The sequence below is a fragment of the Callithrix jacchus genome, chromosome 12, assembly GCF_049354715.1.
Source record: "Callithrix jacchus isolate 240 chromosome 12, calJac240_pri, whole genome shotgun sequence".
NCBI classification, from domain to species: domain Eukaryota; kingdom Metazoa; phylum Chordata; class Mammalia; order Primates; family Cebidae; genus Callithrix; species Callithrix jacchus.
In genome coordinates this window covers 60,163,651-60,182,555 of record NC_133513.1, presented here as the reverse complement: position 1 = coordinate 60,182,555, position 18,905 = coordinate 60,163,651, and the positions used below count along the sequence as shown (strand labels likewise).

General features: G+C 52.2%; 1 protein-coding gene across 11 annotated transcripts in view; it reads left to right on the top strand.

The window, feature by feature from the left end:
• COL13A1 (collagen type XIII alpha 1 chain) overlaps positions 1 to 18,905 on the top strand; it is a 90,799-nt gene that overhangs the window by 35,475 nt on the left and 36,419 nt on the right. For 7 of the 11 annotated variants that reach the window (XM_078345677.1, XM_078345679.1, XM_078345678.1 and 4 more), the window contains 6 exons: positions 1,106 to 1,132; positions 1,926 to 1,961; positions 13,813 to 13,857; positions 14,742 to 14,774; positions 15,525 to 15,551; positions 18,324 to 18,377. In XM_078345677.1, coding sequence (XP_078201803.1) covers positions 1,106 to 1,132; positions 1,926 to 1,961; positions 13,813 to 13,857; positions 14,742 to 14,774; positions 15,525 to 15,551; positions 18,324 to 18,377 — 222 coding nt within the window. Of the gene's footprint in view, positions 1 to 1,105; positions 1,133 to 1,925; positions 1,962 to 13,812; positions 13,858 to 14,741; positions 14,775 to 15,524; positions 15,552 to 16,109; positions 16,173 to 18,323; positions 18,378 to 18,905 lie in introns of all 11 variants that reach the window. The other 4 variants (XM_078345674.1, XM_078345672.1, XM_035268112.2 and 1 more) reach the window with 1 other exon arrangement.

Below are 18,905 nucleotides of genomic sequence, written 5' to 3'. Positions count from 1 at the left end.
CAGAATGTCCCCAGCAAACAGTCCTCTGTGTATGCAGCTGCATTCTAGATGGCCTGGCTGCATGTCTGGACCCCTTGGCTGCCCAGCTTTCAATCTCCAAGCTTGTTATAGGGGATCCCTGGGCTAGAAAACAGCCACGTCCCAACAGGGCACCCACCTTGTTTGGGAAGGCCAGCACGGTGACCCCTGCAATGTTTGACCCACGCAGTGAATTCTCAATTTTTCCCCAATTTCTCCCCAGCACCCCAGAGAGTGAGATTTATCTTATTTCCACCAGTTTTTAGACGGGAAAACCTGAAGGAAAGGGAAACCCCTCAACCAAACTAAGCCAAGAAAACGAAAAAGTGCTCAAAATTCACTTTTTGCTGAACGCTTTCCACCCCACCCCTCCCAACACACTGGGCTCTCGCTGACTGAACCCACGCCAGGTGGTTTGCTTTGTTGGGTTGTTTACAACAACAACAACAAACACCGAAGGAAAAAGAAGAAAAAGAAAACCAGAGAATATGTTTTTTAAACCAATTGCAACAGACCACTCAGGCATCAAGGCTTTCTCCAGCCCACGCTTGCTGTCCGCATCTACACCCGAGGCTGTGGTGGAGCCAGCCTTCCCTGGCCTCTCCCTCAGCTCACACCACCTCACTGTGGCCAGCTGCCATGCCCACAGTACCCCAAGCAGAAGGAGAGAGAGGGCCCCTCTGCCAGTAGGCAGGACCAAGGGCAAAAGCAAGGCTCTGCTGGGCAAGCCTGGCTATCTAGCGAGGGGTTCCAGTTAGGAGGTGGGTGAGTGAGGATCTGGACCAAACCACACTCAATTCAGCATGATGCTGCTGACCTACTTTCCATGGGTGCACACAGCAGAGTTGCCCGTGGCGCCCACATGACTGCAAAGAAGAACATAAGCCTGTTATCCGTACGTGCCCTCAGCAGGTTTCAGATCCCCTTTTGTCATCCCCTAGACCTGTTGTGTAGCATGCACATTCTTTTGCCATAGCTGTTGGGGGCTACTCTGCCCCCAGGGTCCACTGTTAAGTATGGATAGCCCCAACCATTTACCAGTGGAAACCAGTTCCACTCACCCTTTTTTTTTTTCTTGGTTCCACAGGGCTTACCTGGGCCTCCTGGACCAAAGGTGAGTGTCCTTCTGGGTGATGCATTGAACAGGTGGGAGAATTCCCTGCAGGAGGGAAGGGGATGCAGCACAGAAGGTGACTGAGGCAGGAGAGGAGAGGGGTCTCAGCTGAGAGATGGATCAAGCTTGACCCAGTTCCAAAACACCACCCTTCTCTTAGGAACTAACTTGGTTCCAATAAGAATTGCACTGCTTGTGTGCTCAGGCCAATGAAGCAGGCATTGAAGGCACAGTCCACCCTCCAAGGAGCATAGCGTCTAGCTGGAAACTGTAAGCTCATGCCCAGAACACTGTCACCATATCCCAATAAAACAGTATTTTGTAAGTTGTCAGAATAGGAAGAGACCTCTAGGGTCATCCAGTCTCCTGTGAACACTCACCCAGAAGCCCACAGTGTCAAACAGGCTCTCTGGGGACCCTGGGGCTCTGGAGACTAGAAGTTGCCAAGCACTGGTTTTATGAATGCAGAAGCTAAGAGCCCTGGGGGAAAGTGACTTGTCCATCCATGTTCAACAGAGTCAGGTCTCCCGGGACCCTACCCAACTGAGTCTTCCCACCATTCCTCAGCCTCTGCAAAGTGGAGTTTGTTCTCAAGAGTAGAACAATCTGTGTTGGCCTCAGAGGAAGCTAAGAGCTGTTGCTCCTGGGAAGGCTGGAGATGGGTATTGAAGGGGTAGTGGGACTGGGAGTCATTGAGAGGAAGAGGAATAAATAGTATTGTGTAGGAAACAGCACAAGTCAAAGTTTGGCAGGGAAATAAAAAGTTCTTATGGCCTTCTCTTTGTTTCCTCAGGGAGATCCAGGGATCCAGGGCTACCACGGCCGGAAGGTAAGATGGAGGGGGAGGACCCAAGTGGGGCAGGACTTTGGACAAATCCATGGCCTACTGGACCTCAGACCCAAGAGGGTCTCTCCCTGTCAACCTAGGTGGCTGTGCCTGTACTGAGGCAGGCCAGGGTCTCACTGGCACCCCAAGCTCCTGATAAGTAGGAGCCAGACTACTGGGATCCACTAGGCAGAGTTCTGTGCTGAGCAAGGTTGTAGGAGGTGGAGGGGTCCAGCTCTCACAAGCCAGAGTCAGAAGCTTTCCTGCACAAATAACCCCAGTGAAGGCAGACTTTAATAAGTGCTCCCATCACAAGGTACTGCGTGATTACAGGAGGTGGAGAGACAAATTTCAGGTTGAGACAAGTCTGGGAAATATTCTGGGACAAGACAGCCGAGGAACTCAACCTTGATGAATGGGTGAATGTATCAGTTATCTATCACTCTGTAGCAAACTATTCCAAGTTTACTGACTCTCTCTTACAATTCTGTGGATTGACAATCTGGGAATTCTGCTAATCTCACCTGGCTTCACTCATGCAGTCATACCAAATGACAGATGGAAGTGTGGGAGGGGGCAAGATGGCCCCATTCACATATCTGGTGGCCGATGCTGGCTGTGGGCTGGGGTCCCCTGTTCTCCACATGGCCTCTTTATCCTCCAGGAAGCTAGACAGACTTCCTTAACGGCACAGCAGGTCCAGGGCAACATTCAAAATAGGCAGGTCCCAGTGCATAAGGACTTTTCATGGATCTACTTGCATCACATTTCCTAATGTCTTATTGGTTGAAGCAATCACGTGACCAAGTCATGTGCATCAGTGTGAGAAGAGTCTTAGGCTCTACTTCTTCATTGGAGGAGTAGAAAGGATTTGTGGCCTTTTTTTTGAGACAAAGTCTCGCTCTGTCTCCAGGCTGGAGTGCAGTGGCGCAATCTGGGCTCACAGCAAACCCCATCTCCTGGGTTCAAGCGATTTTCCTGCCTCAGCCTCCTGAGTAGCTGGGAATACAGGCACCAGCTACCATGCCCAGCTAGCTTTTGTATTTTTAGTAGAGACAGGGTTACACCATGTTGGCCAGGATGGTCTTGATCTCTTGACCTCATGATCCGCCTGCCTCAGCCTCCCAAAGTGCTGGAATTACAGGCGTAAGCCACTGCGGCCAGCCTTGTGGCTACTTTTAATCTACCACTGTGAGCCTTCAACCAGCAAATCTGAAAGCAAACAATATTTTAGATAGGTAAACAATTTGAGCAAAGACCCAGAAGCAGTCATTACAATAACTGTAATAGCAATAATAATTTTATGGTAGTCACTACTTAACATGTGCTATGGTCCAGGCAGTCTTTCAACACAACCTGCAATATTTTTAGCACTAAAACCACTCTATGAGGCTGGTATGACTATTCTCCTATTCAATAAAGCAGAAACTTGTGTGTCTTAGTCCATTGCATGTTGCTATAACAGAACACCACAGACTGGGTAATTTATAAAGAAAAGAAACTGATTTCTTACCATTGTGGAGACTGGGAAGCCCAAGGTCAAGGGACCCACATCTGGTGAGGACCTTCTTGTTGTGTCATCCCATGGTAGACAGTGGAAGGGCAGGAGAGGACAAGAGAACACGAGCAAGAGAAACCTGGGCTCACTTTTATAACAAACCCACTCTCGCAACCACAAATACAATAACTAACGTGCAATAACCAACCCACTCCCATGATAACTAACTCACTCCCACAATAACTAACCCACTTCCATGATAACTAACCCATTCCCATGATAACTAACCCACTTCCATGATAACTAACCCACTCCCATAATAACTAACCCACTCCCACAATAACTAACCTAGTCTTTCAATCACAAACACATTCCCATGGTAACAAATCTTCTCCCACAATAATTAACCCACTCCCACAATAAACAACCCACTCACAATAGCAAACTCATTCCCACAATAACTAACTCATTCCCACAATAACTAATTCACTCCCACAATAATTAACTCATTCCCACAATAACTATTTCATTCCCACAATAATTAATTCACTCCCACAATAACTAACTCATTGCCACAATAACTAATTCACTCCCACAATAACTAACCCACTCTTGCAATAACTAATTCACATCCACAATAACTAACTCATGATAACTATCCCACTCCCACGATAACTAACCCACTCCCATGAAAGCAACATGAATATGTATTCATGAGGGCAGAACTGTCATAACCTAATCACTTCTTAAAGGTCCCACCTCTCAACACTGTTTCACTGGAGATTAAGTTTTCAGCACAAGAGTTATGGGGGACACATTGAAACCACAGCACTGGAGCTTGCCCAAAGTCTCCTAGCTCATAAGTGGCAAAGCAGGAGTTCAATTCCAGGTCTGGGTCCTTCCCATGGTACCACCTGCTGTAAGGACACCATCCCTTCCCTCCAGTCCCTGGCTGGGAAGCCACTAGAGCCTTCCAGCAGGAGAAAAGAGGCAGGAAGGAAAGGCAGCAGCAGGAGGGGGAGGAAGGTTGGAAAGGGAAGAATCACTCCTGGCGAAGCACATTCCTCACACCCTGCAGTCAGGCGGCTGCCATCACCACATGGCTTTATGGGTGCCTGGTGAATGAAATGGCAAGACCTGAGAGATCTTTAATTAGTTCTACATAAACTAAGATATTTGTATTGTGTCAGGAAGTGGAAATCAACCCCCGCAGTTGCCTCTGTCCACTCACACAGACTCATAAAATTTACTGCCTCCTGGTGCAATGCGGGGTCAGTTTTTCATTAGCAGCCTTGCCAGCTCTTTCAAGCTGTGGAGGGGTTGCAGAGCAGCAGAGGATCTCCAGGCATCACAGCAATGCCCTTGGCTGGCATCATACCATGAAAGGTGTCTGCATTCTGCTGCAGGCTGGAAGAGTGATTCATCCAGAAAGGAGCATGGGGTCTGCTGTCCTGAGGATGGAGACTCCTCTGCTTAGGGTTAGGGTGTCCTGATGCTAGAGGGCCTGATCCCAGGAGAGTGGCGATCCTAGACTCAGATTGTAGGAAGAAACATTCAGCCTGGGCTACACTGAATTTGCAGAGAAGACCTGCATAAGCCTGCTTATGGGGGAGTACTTCCTGTCCCCAGGAAGCGGGAGGTTTGCTCAGAGTCACCCTGCTCTAGCATGGAAGAGGGATCATACTTCTTGTACAAATGCCAAAGAAGTAGAGCAAGTGTCAATGAGTAAACCGTACAAGAAGAGCAATTCCAGCTCCAGAAGAGGGAGCTTCCTAATCGCCAGATGCCTTGGGAGGAAGGGAGGAAGTTCTGGTAACCAGAGGTGTTCAATTAGAGGCTCGATAATGACGGGTCTGGGATGTGTTTAGAGAAGTGTCTATATCAGCTGGGAGACTGGATTAAAACCCCTTCCAGCTCAGGGAAGCCATGGCTTATGTGAACAGAGTTGGCTCCATACCCTTAAGAGAGGAGCAGCTCCCAGCCTCGTGCCCTGGCCTTGAGAGGAGGCTCTGTCTCCGTGAACCTTCATCCGTGTGTTTTCTCCATCCACATCCAGGGCTTATCAGAAGCATCCCCACTCCTCGGTCTCACAGGGAACTGAGGAGAAGACCCATCCCTTCATGCTGGCCTCTTGCCCCCCAGCCCTTCTTTCTCTGCCACACCACCCTCTCTGCTCTTCTCCAGTGGCCTCTTGTCCTGGAATCTGGAGGGGTGTGAGGCCATTACACCTGTCACTGCCTCTCTGGGTCACTGGAAGGTCCCCACTGCCTCCAAGCTCCCAACCTGTCGCTGAGTCTTTTCAGTAGGTGCCACTGGAGCCACTAGCCTTGCAAAGGCAGCAGCCCATGGCTGGTCTGGGCACCCTTTCCTCTGTGCTGGCCTTCACTCTGCTGGGTCCCTTACCTTGCCACCAACTATCCACTGCCTCCAAGTCCACCAGAGGCCAGAGGGCTGACACTGAGAACTATGACCAGCAGAAGACAGCCTGCCACCAGGGACTGGAGGTCATTCCTTGGGAGGCTACTAGTGCCTGTCCCACTGCCCCAGCCTCACTGGGACAGCAGGTGTCTTGACCCCAGTGATCACCATGATCAGGCAGTGGTTTGTTTTCCCTCTGAATCTTGAGATGAAGCGACTTTTTGTCTTTGGTGCCCAGTGACAAGTGCAGCAATATTTCACATCTCTAGTTTAGAAAGTTCATTTATTCTACCTTATTCAGTTCTTACCATGGCTCAGTGGTTGGAGCTCATTATATTCACTGTATAAATGAGAAGCACAGAGAGGTTAACACTTTGCCCAAGGTTGCACAGCTGGTAAACAACCATGCTGGAATTAGAAACCAGGTCTCATAGGTCCAAGCCCTGTGGCCAACTTTGTGCCCTGGTGCAGAAGTTGAATGTCTGCTCAGGGGGCTCACCCCAGGCTAAGCTAACTGCACAGACCAACCCCTCCCAATCTCCACCTACTAATGGTTTCTCTGGGATGTGGAGGGCTATCCCCGCTCCCTTCTTTTGCCCATCAAGTCCTCTCTTTTATTCTCTTCTCCACGCTCTGCTCTCTGCTTGGAGTAAGGCCCAGGGAGGAGGCACTAACATGAAGGGTGGCTTGGTCACAGGGGCTGGGAAGATGAGTTTGCCTTCCCCTACCACCCTGGGGAGGAACAGCGCCAGCAGGTGGGGATGCCAAGCTGAGACAGGGGCCATGTGACTGCCTCTTCAGGTCAGGATGTGAGCGGCACCTGTGAAGTAACTGATGGGCCCCCCACATGAACTTCCTTGCTTTATCCCAGAGATCTGATCTACATGTGGGGAGACCTTTCTCATACCACAGGCTCTCAGCCAGTGAAGTTTGCTAATGTCCACCACCACCCCCAGCAGCTGGACTAGGCCTGGCATCCTCTCAAAGGCCAGCCAGACCAGCAAGGCAAGCTTCTCCACCAGTTCCTTGAGATCAAAACTCAGTGTGGCCAGCAGCCCCTGTGCTGCCTCCTGCCCCAATCAGGGCCAGCCCTCCTGCCTAGACACTGCAAGTATTGTTGTGCACCCATGTGGTATCTATTTGATACAAATTTATGACACTCATCTACTTTAAATACGTTGCAAGATGCAAAGCGAGTTTAAAACATTACAACCTTGGCTCTCTTTCAAGAGGATTGACGAGTATTGTCAGATTGAATGTGGATCACAAAACCTGGTGAGAGCTTATCTCTAAGTACACCAGAGCTGGTCTGTCTGGCTCACTGTCGGGGTGCATTTGATGCCTGTGGTGGTCTGGATGTTAAGCCTCAGGGTTTGCATGAAGGGCCGTGGCTGAAGCACACATTCCCTTCTTTCAGGCTGTGGGTTTCATGCCAGAGGAGGAGGAACATGAGGACTTCAGGCTAGAGCAGCTTACGACTACAGTTACCCATCCTGGAGGCCTGTGGGGCTCCCCAGAAACAGGGATTCCCCCAGGAGGAGATGGGATGGGCCCTATGATGAGATAGCCAGAGGGCTGGGGAAGGGCATGGGGACAGAAGCCCACCTACACAGACATCTCAGCCTTTATTCTGTGGCCCTGCTGGCCCTTCTCCTTGCCCCTCCTCAATCCTTCTGCCAAAGGGCATGAGGATACTGATCTGCCAGCCAGAGCAAGGGCCCTACACTTCTGTAGAATGATAACTTGTGCAATTTTAACTATCGTACTGGCCTCTTCAACAAGCCAGGCTGTGTACCAGGCACTTTGCATCCATCAACTTACTGAATCCTTGTAACAACCCTGTAAGATAGGTTTTACTCAATTCCCAACTTATGGATGAGCAGACTGAGGTTCACAGAGACCATTTTCCCCGAGGTCCACAGCTAGGAAATAAAGAAGCCAGGTCTGTGTGATCCCAAAGCCCTGTTCTCAATGACTTTACTGTCTGCCTCTTAGCAGCCCTGGGAGGCCCCATGATGATTTCCAGTAGACCTTCCCCCAAACCCCTCCATGAATGAAAGGAAAGGAGGTGGCAGTTGATCTGTTTTCATTCTTGTAAGAGCTGGCTGGATTCAGGCCTTTCTCTGAGCCTCTGGGAGCAGTGTCTGGAGAGTCCAAGGCAGAGAACGAGGAGTACTTGGCTCTTGTCAAAGAACTAAGGAAGTGGAGTGCTTTGCCCATTGGCACTGACTCCACCCAAATGAGTCCCCGGGGGAGTTGGGATGGTCTCAGGACTCCCAAAAAAAGCCTGGAGGAGGCAGCTTGCCCCAACCTGCTGCGCAGCTATTCCTGAAACCTTCCTGCACCCCTCCAGCTCCTGCAGGACCTGAATAGCCCCAGGTTTCCCATGCTGTTCCCATGCTATTCCCATGCTGTTCCCACTCCCACGGAATGCTCTGTGCAGATGGAAGCCATATACACAGGAGCTTGCTAGTGTAGGGACAGCATTTTCTTTGAAAGCCATGAAATCCCAGTGGGGACATCCAGACCATTCGCATTAAAGCAGATAAGAAAACTAAAACCTGGGCCTCAGATCTGAGACCTTGTGCTACCCCAGCCCCTGCCCTGAGCACTCTGGTCTCTGTTTTCCCTGCACTCCAAAGTCCAAGATTAATTAGAGCTGACTTTTCTTTTTGGAACTAACTACAAAATCAACCGATCACAAATTGAGATTACAAGCCAGCCGCCCTTCCAAAGCCCTGGCCTTCAGTGGGGCACCCAACCCCGGTAATTCCCCGGATCACTTCCTGCCGGCCCTAATTACCGGAGGACCTGGGATTTCTACGGTTCCGGTTCCGGTCCTCTCTGGTGTGGAAGTTGGCTGGGGCAGGGAAACAGGAACTGAGCTGCCTTTTTCCTGGAAGGAAGACCTGGGAACTCTTTATGGGGAGAAACACATTAGCCCTCCGCACCCAGCCTTTCTGGCCTTGGGAAAGGACCCTGGTCGGCTTGAGGCCTGAGCCGTCCAGCGACTGGCCCTTCCCCCCACCCCCAAACTCCCCACACTCTCAGGCAGGCCTTCCTCCTCCCCTGCAGAGACCAAAGAGCCTGTGAGCCCAGATGCATTCGCCCAGGGCTTTCCAACCCAGACCTGGCTTTGGCAGAACCTATGCCTAATCTTAGGGAGATTCATTTATTTCCCCGAGCTTCCCTGGCCTGACCTTGGTTTGGATGGGAGCTGACCTTGAAGCCCCCTTCTCCCTCCAGACTGTGCTTTCTTGGCAAGTCCCTGCTCAGCTTGTTCAACCAACAGTAAATCACCACTCCCACAGGATCCGAGCATGGCTGGCTTATGCTCCAAGGAGCTCGCTTCCATTCCATCATCTCTGTAAAGGATGCATCCTTCCACCTGGAAGCTAGGGCCAGAACAGAGGACCTATCAATGCTGTGTTGTGCTCAGGTGCAGGGCCCAGCTTGGGAGTCTGAGTGGCAGCCTCAAAGTCAGGGATGGGACAGGCCTTTAAGGTCATTCAAAGCAAATACCTCTCTACCCACATGTGCTCCCCCAGAGCCTTCTCAGCCACAGTGATGACAGTCTACCCCTTCCTGCTTAGGTTCTTGGCACTGAGGTTAAAAAGCCAGCCTTGCAGAGGGGTGGCTGGATGTTGGTCTGGGAGTCACAGCTTCTGCCATCACTCCATGCACATGGCCGAGACCTTTTGTGAGGCTCAGAGCACCCACTTGCCCAGCCCAAGTAAGGCTCTGAGTCCCTGCTGGAAAGATGAGGGAGGGCAGAGGTAGAGGAGGTAAATCGAGGCCTATGGACTGAGAGAGGCAGGTCCTCCAAAAACAAAGACAGTAATGAGTGAGTGGATGTAAACTGAGCACAATTCCTAATAAACTTTTCATATAGGAAAACCTAAGAGAGGAATTAGAAAAGAAGGAGCCTCTAGACAGGCTCTCACAAAGACATGCCCCAAGGAGCAGCCCTCTGAACAGAGGTGGGCACCATCCTCCTCTGGCAGTAACCACCCCCGCCCCGCCTGCCTCCTGTGTCCTGCACATGGTCCCCGGCCACAGCGACGCTGGAGTCCTTGATAATGACTCTCACCTTACCCATCATCCAGGAACAAATGTGTTCTGCTTTAGGAGAAGCCCGGTTCCCCAGTTCAGAGGTCAGGCAAGGGCAGGTCCTTGGAGACAAGCCCCGAGGAGTGAGCCTAATGAGAGTGGAGTGATTGGCAGAGTGAGGTCAGCTGGGGGAGGCCAGTGGGGGCACTCCTGCTTCCTGCCCAGCAAGGGGTGGGGGAGGGAGGGAGGCCCTGCCATGGGGATCAGGGGAGCCTGGGTCATTTGCGAAATTAAGAGAATTGACCCAGAGGGGAGGGAAGGGGCGAAGGTCAGCCACCCTAACAAGGAGGGCTGCCTCCTGAGGAGACCCCTGGGGCCCTGATTTCCCCTGAGTGCCTGATTGTGTCTTTACACACTCACATCAACAGGGGCTGAGGACAACCCCAATTAGCCTGGAGAACCTCATGCTCCAGGGTTTTCCACTGCACAGTTTCTTCCGGAAGCTCAGAGACAAGCTTGAAGCAGACCCCACCTCCTCCCTGTAGGAGCACCCCTGTGGGCGGGGGTAGGGAAGAGCAGAGACCCGCTGAGCCCCCTCCTGGAGCTGCATTTTTAACCAAAGCTGAGTTCCTCTTCCACAGAGCCCTTTTCTGGAGCTGCCAACCAAGCCAAGTGCCACCTCTCCAGCTTTGGCTCTCCTCTTCCTGAGGGCCATGCAGGCGAGCAGAGACAGGGCTGGGGTGGGCAGGAAGAGGTCAAGGAGGGGCGGTGGATGGGAGATATCTGATCTAACCTCACTTTGCAACCAGTGGGAAAAAGTGGCTTATCTGTGGTCACATGCACTCCCAGCCAGGCTCCGCGAAATGGAGATGGGAAGAGGCGGGTGGGGGCATTGGGAAAAGCAAGAGAAAAGACAGAGAAACTGGAAGAGAGGGATGATGGGGGAGGGGGGCCTCTGAATAGTCAAGGACTCCCAAGCTGACCTTCCACCTGCACCCACAACAGGGGACTGTGGGGCCTCTGTACTGAGTCAAACTGGTTTGTTCATTCAGAATGTTAGCAGGGGACCCTCCAAAGGAAAGAATGACAGGAGCCCTCAGCTGGTGCTACTGAGAGGGCTTGGCAACTGCTGTGGCCAGAGTGGCCAGACTTCAGAAGAGGTGCTGCTGCGCCCTCTGCCGGCCTCAGAGTGGCTATGCACACAGGCAGTGCCCCACCCTGAGCTTTCCTGGGCACCCCGGCTGAGCTGCCGTCACACACTGACCTCTGCACCCCTATAGGTCACAGACTAAGGACCTCCTCAAGCAAAAAGAGGCTCTCCTCTACTTTCAGCCTGCAAAGGCTGTTTGATGGAAGCAGATAGAGCATCAGTCCATCTAATATTTGGGTTGGCTGAGAGAAATGAGCACCTTGGCATTAACAGACAAGAAACTATTCAAAGCCCTAGGCTGCATGACCTTGGCAATCACACCTGGGCTCTGGGAGCCGGAGTTCACTTCCCTGTGGAACAAGAGTAACGTCCACTGCCGGACTGGAAGGGATTGTGGGAGATGCAATAGAGGAAGGTTGTAAAGCTTTTCAGCCCAGTGCAGACAAGTGACAGCTGCAGTAAATGGCTGTGCCCTTCTCTTTCAGTCCGACAAGAAGGAAATTCATGGCTAGGGCAGGCCTGGGGCACTGGATTTTCTGCCATGATCACTTCCTGAGTTTAAGTCTGCCATCTCACCTGTGGTTCAGGGGTGACTGGTGGGTCAGGCTGAGAGAGGGTGCTGGCATTGGGAACTAAAGATTCTAGGCCTTTTGTAGAATGTAGAGACTTGGCCCAAAGAGGATAAAGGTGAAGCCATGTCAGGCAGACATAAATTTGTATGTGCAGATTACAAATGCTAAGTGCTCCTGCTGCATTGAGGATGCAGTGCTGGGTTAGAGGGGATACCAAAAGCTTCATAGAAGAGATCAAAGGGCCCCACTCCCATCAAACAGCCTCTGCAGGCTGAAAGCTGGGCAAAGCCGCTCTCTACTCAGAGGCCCTCAGGTCTGTGGTCCATAGGGATGTGGGGGTCAGTGTGTGAGGGCAGTTCAGCCCAGGGCACCAGAGAAGCTCTGGCTGCTTTATTGACCAAGACTCCAAATGATGAAGGGTTTTAAGTTGAAGAAATGGTAGAAGGCAGAACCATGGAAATTGGTGGTGTTTTCAGGGACACAGATACTAGCTGATGCACCCAATATCAGGTGATGAGGCTGGAAAGGAAGCAGAGGTCAGAACATCATGCTCAGGGACCTGGTCCTTTTCCCACTGTCAACATCAGGCCAGGGATGTTTTAAGGCAGGGGTTTCGCTATCCAGCCTGTGTGTTAGGAAGCTGAAGTGGACACTTGCATGGAAGACCCATCATGGAGGAGGAGGGTGGAAGGACTCTAGCCTTGGCAAGAAGCGTGAACCAGAACCTCCTGTAAGATGGCAGGAAAGGGAGAGCATGGACAGCTGAGAGGGAAGCCAGGGAACACCAGGTCCTCTCTGTCTTTAAGCCAATGGGAACTGCAGCCTGGCCTGGCAGCCAAAGCAGTCGCACCCAATGGGGCAGCTGGGCTGGGAGCAGGACTGTCAGCCTCTGTGTTGCCCATCCACAGTGCTGGCCTTCAGATGGAGGAAGCGCAGCAGGCTGGCCACTGACAGCATCCCGGCCCCAGCCAGGGCTTCATGCTTAGGCACAATCATAGGATTCAACTCCTGGAGCCAGGAGCTGCCCTTCCTCCTCCCCTGATGTAGCCAGTAAGTCCTGACTTACTTGCTCTTGGCCTCCCATTTGTCACTGGCTGTCATCTCCAACTCCACCCCCTTGTGGTGTGTCCTTCTTCCTGATCTCACCCTGCTCTCATAGATTCGGCATTTTCATGGGGAGGTAAAGGGGTTGAACATGGACTGAGTGCCGTGGTTCACGCCTGTAATCCCAGCACTTTAAGAAGCCAAGGTGGGCAGATCACAAGGTCAGGAATTTGAGACCAGCCTGGCCAATATGGTGAAACCCGTCTCTACTAAAATATAAAAGTTAGCTGGATGTAGTAGTGTGCACCTGTAATCCCAGCTACTTGGGAGGCTGAGACAGGGAAATCGCTGGAACCTAGGAGGTGTAGGTTGCAGTGAGCTGAGATGGCGCCCCTGCACTCCAGCCTGGGCAACAGAGTGAGACTCCATCTCAAAAAAAGAGAAGACGTTGAACATAAAGATGGGCCAGTGCCAAGATAGTAGAGCAGAGCCCACGCTATCCCAGAGAAGCAACAAAGGACAGGTGACCCTACCTGTGTCTTTGGACAAGTAGGGTCAGAACTAGGGTGCAGAGAAATAGGCAGGGGCACATGCCTTGGGGAAGAGTTAGACCCTGGGGACTTGGAAGGGAAAGGAACCCCAGATGAAGAGAGAAGAGAGCCCCTCTCTGGCTCAGCCAGAAGGTACCATCCTAGCAAAGCTGCTGGAGTTAAAAGGAGGCAGGGACGGGAGGGAAGGTATGCAGTAGGTAAGCGACCAATGAGGGGTTCCTGCCCATGGTCCCACCCCACAGCCCAGGTTCCAGGTACAACTCTCAACCAGGGAGTGGTAGGTAGATCTCAAGCAAGTCACCTTCCCTTGCTGAACTTGCATTCCTCTAGGCGGGCCTCTCCCTCTAAGGGCCTTTCCTGCTCTGTGACCTGTAACTTGGGCCCTCCTGCAAGTTCACATAGCTGAGGGCAGGGGCCCACATGGCTGCCACCAAGGTCAGGTCCTCAGAGCTCAGTGTGAAAGGAACAGCCATCCCAGCCTCCAGACTAGCCATTCTCACCCACATCCTTGTGGGCCGACAGGCCCTGAGTCTGGTCCTCTCCTCGTCCTTTCTCTTATTTTGTCCTCTAGGGAGAACGGGGCATGCCAGGGATGCCAGGCAAGCATGGAGCCAAGGTACCTTCCCCTTCCCCACATTCAGGCAGCCCAAAGGTCCCGCCCCCTCTCTCCCAGGTCCAGGGACCCTCTGGAGTCCCAACTCTCTGGGCCTCCTTCTGCCTGTCCTGGCCCTCCCAGCTGCAGCACTGTGGTCTCTCATGAGTGCCCCCTGATGTAGGCAGCCTCCTCCTGTGCATCTCTTGGTCAGTAAAAGCCAGCCCAGGTACCCCAGCTCCACTGCAGTCCTAAAACCCAAGTGGAGAGGAAGGATCCTCCAAAATCACCTCCACTTGGGATTTGCTAAGTGGCACTTTGGGCATCATATATCCTTCAAAGTAGGTGGCCTTGGGCTGATATGGAAACAGGATTCACTCCAGCCACTCCCCAGTCTGTGAGGGCAGAGATGCACAGAGCTGGCTGTGAGGGTAATGTCAATCAAACACTGGGGCTGCTGTCCTTGGTGAAATCAGCCCTTTTACTTTGTCATCTAATTTCGCTTCTCTCCCATGACTTTCCATCCTCCTGCCCCCTCCCTTCCCATCTCCTCCTCCTCCTTTCATATTCCAATGAAGCTCCCCCTTCCAGCCCCATCTAGTGCCCCACACTCCCTGCTGTGCCACCCAGGAGAGGCTAGGAGCTGCTCAGGTGGTTGGGCAGCCCAGGGAGACCCGCAGGCTGAGCTGTACAAAGCCCCCTCCTCCAGACCCATTCTCAAGATGTCAGCTCAGCACCTGCACCTCCCAGGGCAGGCTTGGTGGTTGCAGGGTTGGGAGGAGTGAGTGAGTGGTCCTCCTTCCCATTTCACCATGGGGAGGCTGTCCACTGCTCTGCACCGCCCCCCCCCCAACCCTGCTGTCCCCTCGCTGCAGAACATCTTCAGACCTTTTTTTTCTGTCTTCCAGGGGACTCCTGGAATCGCTGTGGCTGGAATGAAGGTCAGTGGACTGTTGTAACCAACACAGCAAGGACAGGTGGGAGAGATGTGAGCGGTCAGAGCTGGGAATCGTAGGCTCAGTGGGGTAACTACCAGACCAAAGAGGGGGCAGGCAGGATTTGGAAACATTTTTCTCAAAGTAACATTTGTACCAGGTGCATAACCTTGAGCCACAGATGTGTAACTAAGCCTCACAAGTAAGTAGCGAAGGTTTCCTGCCTCGACTGAAGTTCTCACTAGCCTTCCAGTGCACCAAGGCAGCGGGAAGGCAGCCCAGATCTTTCCTTCATGTTCTGTAATTCAGCAGCTATATGTTTCCAAAGCTTCAGAGACAGCAGTTCTTCTCCAAACCCCCACCCTAACTGCCCATTTGGTTGGCCGGCAGATGTGAGGACTGCCTGGAAAAACAAGTGCTCAAAGTCGACCTTCACGGCAGGTCCACTTGCAGGGAGCACCATGTCCAAACCAAATACCCATTCCTTCCTCTCCTTCCTCCCGGGCTGCCTCACTTAATGCTCCCACCTGCCACACCCCTCACCTTGGGGAGGAGTAGGACCCTCTAAGGATCAGAAGCCTGATAGGCCTCCTTTGGCCTGGGGCCTGATGCCTGAACAGGGAAAAGCCAGGTCTGGCCAGATGTTTCACTAACTCTACCCTGACTCTCCCCTCGACAGCCAACAGGTGCCTTGCTCATTTGTCATTTCTTTCTGCTTTTACAGTCTCTCACATTTGTTTCTCTTTTTCCACACAGGGTGAGCCAGGGATCCCAGGAACCAAGGTACTGATGCAGGGAGATATTCCGAGCTGCACGGAGCATCAATCATGGGGCAGAGGTGGGAGGGGCTGTTGCTGTTTTGCTCTTAGTCCCTGTGAGGCTGGCCTGGGGCTGGGGACCTGGCTGAGCAGAGAAGGGCCCACTGGTCAGGAGCACACTGCAAATGCCTCCCCCTTCCTGGGTCCTGGCCTGCAGGCATGCCAGCTTCAGCAGGCAGTGACTCTTGTCCCCTGCACCTTCAGGGCTCCCTTTCTCTCTTGTGTGACAATAAGAGATGTGACAAGAAAAAAATTTCCACAGTCAAATAATTTTGAGAAATACTAGGTTAAAAATATTACACAGGTTTCTTTGCTGCAGACCTTCTCAGAACCTTTAATTTGCTAAACGTGCGTAGAGGAACTCTCGAAAGGAAATATCTTATGTGGCATTTTCAAAACTTTTTTGACCAGAACACCCTTTTTTAGAGAAGAGCTTAAGGGACAAGTATTCTGGAAATGCTGATCAATGATCACTGCCCATCCTACCCCTCACTCCCTGCCCCATCTTCTTCTTATCCCAAAGGGAGACCCAGGAGCAGAAGGGAAGCCGGGGCCCCCAGGTTTGCTGGGAAAAAGGGGGCAGAGGGTAGGATATCATGTATTTGAGCGTGTGCCCCCTCATCCTGGCTTGGCCAGTCCCCTGCTCCCTGTCCGTCCTCTGGCTGGTGTGTGGCTTGCAGCATGCTGTTGGTGCATGTGTCCTGGAATGAAGGGAGTGGTGGGACGGCCTGGCCAAGCTTCAGAAACCCACACTCAAGAGCATACCCACTCTCCTGGGGAGCCTTGATTACCCAGCAGAAAGCCCAGCAGAAGGAGGAAACTGCCTCCCTCCACTCCTGCTCCCCAAGGATCTCCATAGGTCAGGACCCAAATCCTTTCCTTCTCTGCCTGCCCTCCTTCTGAAGGATGCCCAGAATAAGCGCATCTACCACAGGAGCAGCCCAGGAAAGACAGGGCAGTAGGGGCTCCCTCCCACCGCCAGGACCTCTGCCTGGCCTTCCACAACACCTCCTGGCCAGCCTTGGGCCACTTTACCGTTCAGCTGCTACCGCGGGGCAGGTGGCAAGGAGGCAACACCCAAAGAGAGTTTGGCACCTTCTGTGGCTCCAGCTGGAATGTTCATTGAGACATCTGACCAAATTATAAGCCCAGAGCCCTCAGCCCACATTATTATACCGGAGAGCTGCCTCTCTCCAGGGCCAAGGGGAGCAAAGCTTCTTGTGCTGACCTGATACCCCCACCCTGCTGGTGGGGTGCTCTTGGGCTCTCACCTAATATTGGACACTGCTATGCACTGAATATGTCCCTCCCAGACCCATATGTTGAAGCCCTCGCCTTCAGTGTGCCTGTATTTAGATAGGGACTCGGGGAGTTGTTAAAGTTAAATGAGGCCATAAGAGTGAGGCCCTAATCCAATGGGATTGGCAGCCCTAGAAAAAGGGAGTGAGAGAGAGACCTTTGAAAGACGTTTCGTCTTGCCTGAGAACATGGCAAGAAGGCTGTCATCTTCAAGCCAGGAAGAGGGCTCTCACCAGAACCTGGCCATACTGGCTCCTGATCTCAGACCTCCAGCTTCCAGAACTGCAGGAAAATACATTTCTGCTGGCAAAGCCACCCGGACTATAGAGTTTGTTATGGCTACTGAGCTGACCAAGACAGATGCTGTGTGAAGCCTTTGTGTCCTAGAAGGTGGAGCATCAAGGAGACAGGGGCTCGACCCGCCTCTGCCACTGACTCAGTAAGGGGTTGGCCACATAACCTCTTGGGGCTTCCCTAGCCAAATCTGAGAAATGAGAATGGGGTTCAGTATCTCTAAGGGACTCTTTGATTTATGTTATGGGGAAAAAAAAGAGTTCTTCCATAGTGGAAGAAGCCGGGTAGGGAAGTGTTCTATTTTGCTAGGGCTGTGGTACCACAGGCTGAGTGGTTTGAGCAGCAGAAATTCATTGTCCCCTGGTTCTGGAAGCTGGAAGTCCAAAAGCAAGGTGTTAGCAGAGTGTGTTCTATCTGAGGTCCAAGGGGGAGATTGCTCTAGGCCTCTCTCCTGGCTTCTGGTGCCTGCTGCAGTCTTTGGCATTCCCTGGCTTATAGACACAGCACCCCAATCTCTGCCTCCATCTCCACATGGCATTTCCCTGTGTGCATGTCTGTGCCCAAATTTCTCCCTTTTATAAGGACATCAGCACGTTGGATAGGGTCTCACCCTACTCCAGTGACCTCATCCTAACTCATTACATTTGCAATGACCCTATGTCCAAATACAGTGAGCTAGTTATAGCTAGAGGCAGAGAGGGGGTGCCAGAAAAGACTGGGGGCCCTTAGTTGCTAAGCATTAAGAATCTAAAGAAGAGCAGAATGGTGAAAAGGAATTGCTTGCCCAGCCACTGGCATTCTGAACTGCTCACCTCTCCCAGGAGACCCCCAGGACGCACTAGATGCTTCTGGCCTTTGTTATGATCTGTGGCCCATGTCACTTCTCCCCAGCATGAGTGACAAGGGCCCGGGTCACATGGGAGTGAGGAAAGCAGTCATGCAGGTGTCACCAGTGCAAAGTGGCCCAGAGAAGTAGCCAGCTGGGATAGGGTCTAGGGGAAGGCAGAGCTCTTTGGAAAGCCAGCTAGGGCAGGGGCAGGGGGCAGGAGCAAGGGAAGGCAAGGCCCTAAGCCATGGAGCTGGTGGCTTCCCAAACCTGCTGCAGAAACTCTTCCTAACCCCCACTGTCTGCGTCTCCCTGCAGGGTGAGAAGGGGGCTGCAGGCTCCCCTGGGCTTCCTGGCCTCTTGGGGCAGAAGGTAGGTGTCACTCTGAATGGAGGGTTCAGGTTCTTTGTCACCCACATTCCATACACAGCCCTGCACATCCACACGAACCCCAGCATTGGATGTGTCTGTCTCCCAGACTGTGGGAAAAGCAGCTGGAACACAGCCAGATTCTGTTTGTCAGGGACTAGTGCCATAGGCAGGCCCTGATTGGCAAAAATGAAATGTAAAGAATTCGGTAGCGATGACCTGGTCAGAATTCTTGGTACCACTTCTGCAAATGCATCCCACAGTTCATGAGCTCTGTAGGATATTTCATTTAGAAAAAAATGTAAAACAATGAGGCCAAATAGGTTAGGGGAGGTGTGTATAATAAGATGGGCCCCTTGGAAAGTCACAGTGCCCCTCAGCCTGTTAGAGGCCTAAGCACCTGCACTGATGGGGTCTGCAAAGCCTTATTTAATGCTGCATTTCTTAACATAGTTTGGCCACCACTAACAATGTTCTTCCACATTTTGAATATTCTTAACCCACTGAGCAGTGTTCCGTGGAAAACACTTT